The sequence below is a fragment of the Humulus lupulus genome, chromosome 9 (genome assembly GCF_963169125.1).
Source record: "Humulus lupulus chromosome 9, drHumLupu1.1, whole genome shotgun sequence".
Taxonomy (NCBI): Eukaryota; Viridiplantae; Streptophyta; class Magnoliopsida; order Rosales; family Cannabaceae; genus Humulus; species Humulus lupulus.
The window spans coordinates 162,940,360-162,946,884 of NC_084801.1; the positions used below are offsets into that span (position 1 = coordinate 162,940,360).

Consider the following 6,525-nt stretch of genomic DNA (forward strand, 5'->3'; position numbering starts at 1 on the left):
TTTTATTTGTAAAAAGAAATGATGGATCAATGAGCATGTGTATAGATTACAGAGAACTTAACAAGATGATAATTAAGAAAAAGTATCCTCTACCTTGAATTGATGACTTGTTTGATCAAATTCAAGGGAAAAGGGTGTTCTCAAAGATAGATCTACGTTCAGGGTATCACTAGTTGAGAATTAGAGAGGAGGACATACCAAAGACGACTTTCCGTACTAGATACAGGCACTATGAATTCCAGGTGATGTTGTTTGGGTTGACTAATGCTCCCGCCATATTTATGGACTTAATGAACATAGTGTTCAAGGATGTTCTGGATAAGTTCATCATGGTATTCATTGACGATATTCTTATATACTCGAGTTCGGCAGAAGAACATGAGGAACATTTATGGCTAACCCTTCAATGGTTAAGAGAACACAAGTTATATGCCAAATACAAGAAATGTGAATTTTGGCTGCCCCAGGTGACATTTTTGGGTCATATAGTAAGTAAGGATGGAGTTATGGTGGACCCAATCAAGATAGAAGCAGTAAAGAACTGGCCTAGACCGAAGAACGCGTTTGAAGTGAGATGCTTTATGGGGTTGGTTGGTTACTATCGGCAGTTTGTGGAAGGTTTTTCGAAAATCGCGAGACCATTGATTGAATTGACAAAGAAGAATATGAAGTTCTGCTGGGCAGACAAGTGTGAGACTAGTTTTCAGGAGTTGAAAGAGAAACTTATCTCAGCACCAGTGTTAAGCTTCTTTCTGATAAGGAAAGATTTGTAGTGTATTGTGATGCATCGAAAATGGGATTAGGATGTGTTCTGATGCAAGCTGGGCAGATAATAGTGTATGCATCTCGACTGTTAAAGGATTATGAAAAACACTATCCCACTCATGTCTTGGAGTTGGTGGCAGTGGTGTTTGCCTTGAAGATTTGGAGGCACTACCTTTATGGCGAGAAATACAAGATCTATACGGATTATAAGAGTCTCAACTACTTCTTTACACAGAAAGATTTGAATATGAGACAAAGACGCTGGTTAGAGTTGGTAAAATATTATGACTGTGATATCTTGTATCATCCGGGAAAGGCGAATGTACTGGTGGATGCCTTGAGTTGTCGAGATCCTAGACAAGTGTTTGAATTGAAACAAGTTACACCCACGTTGATGGAGGAAATAAAACGGGCTGGTATAGAGTTGATAAGTGGCAGATTGGCCAATATAACTTTACAGTCTACAATTTTGGAAATGATTAAAGAAAAACAAGACGATGACCCACAGTTGTTGAAACTAAAAAAAAATGGTTTAGAACGGGAACAATACTCAGTTTTTTCGATTTTTGAGAACAGTATATTGAGATACCATAGTAGGATTTGCGTGTTTGCTAATGAAGAGCTTAAGAAAGAGATTCTTGAGGAAGCTCACACCACACCTTACTCACTGCACCCAGGTACGACCAAAATGTATTAGGATTTAAAGACTTTGTATTGGTGGATGAGAAGGGATGTGGTGGATTATGTGGCTAGATGTCTTACGTGTCAGCAAGTGAAGACCAAATATCAAGGACCAGCCGGGTTGTTACAACCATTGACCATTCCAGAATGGAAATGGGAAGATATAGAAATGGATTTCGTGGTGGGACTGTCGATGACCATGAAACAACATGATTCGAGTTGGGTGATTGTGGATAGATACACAAAGTCAGCGCACTTTATACATGTTAGAACAATGTATACAGTTGACCAGTATGCCCAATTCTGTACAAGAAATAGTTAGACTTCATGGGGCACTGAATTCTATAGTGTCAGACAAAGACCCAACCTTACGTTGAAGTTTTGGGGAGGTCTACAGAGAGCTATGGGTACCAAATTAAAATTTAGTACTACTTTTAATCTATAGATAGATGGACAAAGTGAAAGAACGATTCAGATTCTAGAAGAATGCTGAGAGCATGTGTCTTGGATTTTAGTGGATTATGAAGTAAGTATCTCCCATTGATCGAGTTCTCCTACAACAACAGTTATCAGGCAACTATTGGAGTAGCACCGTATGAGATGTTATATGGTTGCAAGTGTAGATCGCTAATACACTGGGACGAGATGGGAGAAAGTAAGTTTCTTGGCCCTGAATCAGTTCGCGAAGCGAATGAAGCTATTGCTCGGGTTAGATTACGAATGGTTGCATCTCAAGATCGAGAAAACAGTTATGCAGATCCCAAGAGAAGGTATATAGAGTTTTCAGTTGGTGATTACGTCTTCCTTAGAGTATCACCAATTAAAGGAGTTAGAAGATTAGAAAAGAAAGGGAAGTTAAGTCCCAGATTTGTAGGCCCATTTGAGATTCTAGAAAGAATTGGGCAAGTGGCTTATCAATTAGCATTGCCACCAGCAGTGTCAGGAGTGCATAATGTATTTCACGTATCTATGTTGAGAAAATACGTGTCAGATTCATCTCATGTGCTTAGCTATGAGACCTTGAGCTTACAAGAAGATCTTTCATATGAGGAAAATCCAGTACAAATATTGGATAAGAAGGACACGGTGTTGAGAAACAAGACAATTCCATTGGTTAAGGTTCTATGGAAGAATAGTGCGGTGGAAGAAGCGACTTGGGAATTGGAGTCGGACATGAGAGAGAACTATCCGGAATTGTTCAAGTAAATTTCAGGGACGAAATTCTTTTAAGGGGAGGGGGTAGTTGTAATATCCGCTTTCTTAGAGAAATGTTATTTTGGGAAATTGGGCTAACCAACGGTATATTGGTCATTTTGTGGATTATGTGATTTCATATGTATGTTATATAATATATATATGTTAAGACTCATCATTTGTGAGTACGAGCATTTTTTGGGATTTATATGTCTTAGGCATTTTATTGATTTTCGACAATAGTAAATACTTTCAAGCGATAGTAGCAAAATGTCACAAAAGGAAATATTCGACTTGCGTTAGGTATGAATTATTATTTGAGGTAATGAGTAATAGTGGCATGATTACCAAATTACCCTTGATGATGACTAAGTGGATAAATATATGGCAGGGGCATTTTAGTCATTTGGCGTATGGATAGAAAAGATGACCATTAACTTTCCCCTTTCATTTTCAGCATATGTTCTTCTTCTCCTCATATTCTCTCTAGCAAGCTCTTGATTTCCTCTAAGATACCAAGGAAAATTCGAATTCTTAAAGGGTTAGATTGTTGCTAATCACTTCACCATCATCTAGGATTCAAATCTCAGAGAAAGGTAAGAGAATTTATACTTTTGTTCTTCATGTGTTCTTGATGAAAATTTGGGGGTTTTGCTTGAATGTCATAAATTGATCATCCTAGGTTGTTTAGATGAGTGTATTGATGATAGAAACATGTTTAGGAATGTATATGAGGCTTAGAATTAAATTGAAAACTATTGGATTGGTTGGATTTCAGAATTGGGGAAAATGGGTTTTAGAACCCTAAGATTTCAATTCTTGATATGAGACTTGGATTTGATGTTTAGATGCTACCTAGATGATGTATGTAGTGCTATATAAACTGTTTTGGGGAAAAGTTTTGAGTCCCCTAGTGTTTTGGGATGTTTGGGGTCGAAATATTTATGGGTTTTTTCACAGTGGCGCCGCGACTCAAGTGGATGAGCATCGCGGCGCAAATGCACCTCATTTAGGCTTCAAAATGCTCTCTGATTTCGGTAGCGCCGCGGCTTTTATACATTTTCTGTTTACAATTTTTCGAGTTTCGTATTTTGACCGATGTCGGATTTGGACGTTTTTTATATGGTTGGAAAGCTTGTGAAAAGCTCTACAATCCTAGAATCTAAGAGAAGTTTAGATGTGATCAATATAGAGTCTTAATTGAGATCCAAGCTTAGTAGTAAGCGATTTTAATGGATTTTGATGGGTAACCCTAGGGGATCTTAAGCTAACGTTCTTAGGACTTAATTGGACATGTTTAAGGTCTAATTGGAACCTAGATTTCTTCATGAAAGTAATGGTAGGTTTTGTGACATAGGGTTGTTTAAGGATGCTTGAAGGAGATTGCACTTGGGTTGTTATCAATTAATTACTGGAGATAAGGTAAGAAGAGTGGACACCTATTGGGGTTTTATGCCCTAATTAAAACTCAATATCTTTGTAATCTCATTTTACTATCAATAAAAGAATAGAAATCAATTTTTGACTTGGTTAATCACTTTGCTTACATGTTTTATTTTCATGATTATTTGTTTAATATAAACTTTTATTAAATCTCGAACACATAGCTAATCATATTTATAGTGACGTAGTCACAGTGGAATATAAATATGATTATATGTTCAAACATAAGTTAGTTCTAAGATTAGTCAGTACACATGATTTACACTGACTTGCCAATCTACGATATGATCTACTTACACATTGCAGTGGTATGTTCTTTACAAAACATTAGCAAAGTAGATAAGATCGGATGTATTTGTTACATCGGACTAGACCAATATTGGCAGTAGATAAGATAAGTAAACACACTATTATTATCTATTCTAGTCATATAATATAGTTGACCATAGGTCAATTCAATCTTAATTATGAGCGGTTAGTATTCTAACTGATTGTATTATTTGAGTTCTTTGACTTGTTCGTTACCAGCTTACCCTAGGACTAGCCCATACTTACATCTTGGGAACTCGGTAGTATAATTGAGTGGGAGTGTTAATCATAGATATGAATATCTATAACTTCTAATGAAGAAGTAAAACGATGGTTTCCTTTTAGTTTGGTTCAAGGTGCTAAATGATAGAGATCTCATTTCAGTAATTAATATTAGTTTACTGAAATATCATTTACAATGAACTAAGTGTTTTAAGGATAAAATACAATGAGGGGTAAAACGATATTTTAGTCCCATCACATTGTAGACTGTATATAGAGGATTGAGTGATAATTATGGTTGTAACAATGGATAACTAATAATGTATGTATATTGCTTATAAAGTGTTTTATGAATTCAAGAGTGCAATTCTAAGTCTTTAGTGGAGTCACGAAGAATTAATAAGTTAGTAAATTTATTTGTTAAATTTATGATAACTTATTGGAGCTTGATTTCATAGGCCCATGGTCCCCACTGTACCTTGAATAAAATCATATAGATAGTCTCAATTAATTGATTTAATTATCAATTAGAATTATCAAAGTTGACCAGGTCAATTTTGGATAGTTTCACAAGTTATGCAATTTAGAGAAGAAAAGAGATTTTAGGGCAGATTTATTAATTAAGACAAATTTGTGTCTAAATTAATAAATAAGTTTAAATCAAGGTTCAAATTATAAATAATTAATTTGATAAATGATTTAAATAAATAAATAATTAACTAATAAAATAATTGATAATACCACAATTGGCCTCAAAGCCTTTGGTAATCTTCATTTTCATGCATGAACATGATAAAATTGAATTATTTGATGTGTTGAGTAATTGGATGGATTTCATATTTTTTATGAAGCATATTGATTTTTATGTGATCATTAGCAAATTTAGGCTATTTTTTGTGTTTTCTATGCAATTAATTTTTATAAATGTTTTATTTGGTGTAAAACATGGTAAAAAATATTTAGAAAACATTTTTGGATTGAAAAATTACACATATTTTTTTGAAATAATTTTTGGGCCATGGCTGCGTCCACCAGGTTTCATTGGCCGTGACCTTGGAGTCAGCGTCTAGTGGCCACGGCCACAATGAACCCCTGGCCGCAACCAGAGCACGAAAATTGCCTAGATTGGTTCCATGGCTTCGACCACCAACTTTCACTGACCGCGACCTACGATAAATTTTTTCTTAAAATTTGAATTTTGAATGTATTTTTTAATGGGTTAATACAAAAATAGCATAATTTTTCTATTATTTAAAAATATCTTTTTTAAAGTACGATATTTTTGTTGTTTGTTCTTTAAAAAATAGATATTTTCTAGAAAGATTCAAATTAAAATTTAAAAATAGGTTAACTAATTAATTTTAAATATTTTGATATATTACAATATTCGAATTAAGTTGTCAGATATTAAAGATATTTTTTTTAAATACTTGATATTTTTTGAAATATTTTATTTGAAAATAATAATATCAAATTATTCTATGGATTTTAATATTTAAATAATTTGAAAATTGAAAATTTGTTGACTAGATATTTTTATGGATATTTGAATTTGTTTTGTTGTTTAAGATATTTTTTTAAAAACAGCTAATGGTATTAGTTTTAAAAATTTATAACTGGTTAAATTTTTAAAAATATCACGTTTTACAAACCAATTAATAAAATATTTTTTTAATAAATGAGATTTAAATTAACTTTGGTTAATTTTTTATAAATCTTATTTAAATTAAATTAATATTTTTCAAAATGACCTAAACTAAGTTGATTGTTGATAAATGGAATTTAAATTAACTTTTGTTAATTGTTGATAAATTTCATTTAAATTGACTAATTTATTTTTGCAAAAATTTAATTAATTCAAATTTTGGATAAATTCTAGAAAATTAATTGTGGTATTTTTGCAAATGAAAT

The 6,525-nt window shown here is 33.1% G+C and overlaps 1 protein-coding gene across 1 annotated transcript; it reads left to right on the forward strand.

Moving 5' to 3' along the window:
- The first annotated feature begins 281 nt into the window (after positions 1-281).
- On the forward strand, positions 282-773 carry LOC133800249 (uncharacterized mitochondrial protein AtMg00860-like). The gene has a single exon (XM_062238203.1). It carries the CDS (start codon positions 282-284, stop codon positions 771-773), a length of 492 nt encoding a protein of 163 aa, XP_062094187.1.
- Positions 774-6,525: the final 5,752 nt, after the last annotated feature.

Bases quoted from the DNA above. Each gene is read 5' to 3' on its own strand.
- LOC133800249 (XM_062238203.1), top strand. From the start codon at position 282: ATGGACTTAATGAACATAGTGTTCAAGGATGTTCTGGATAAGTTCATC.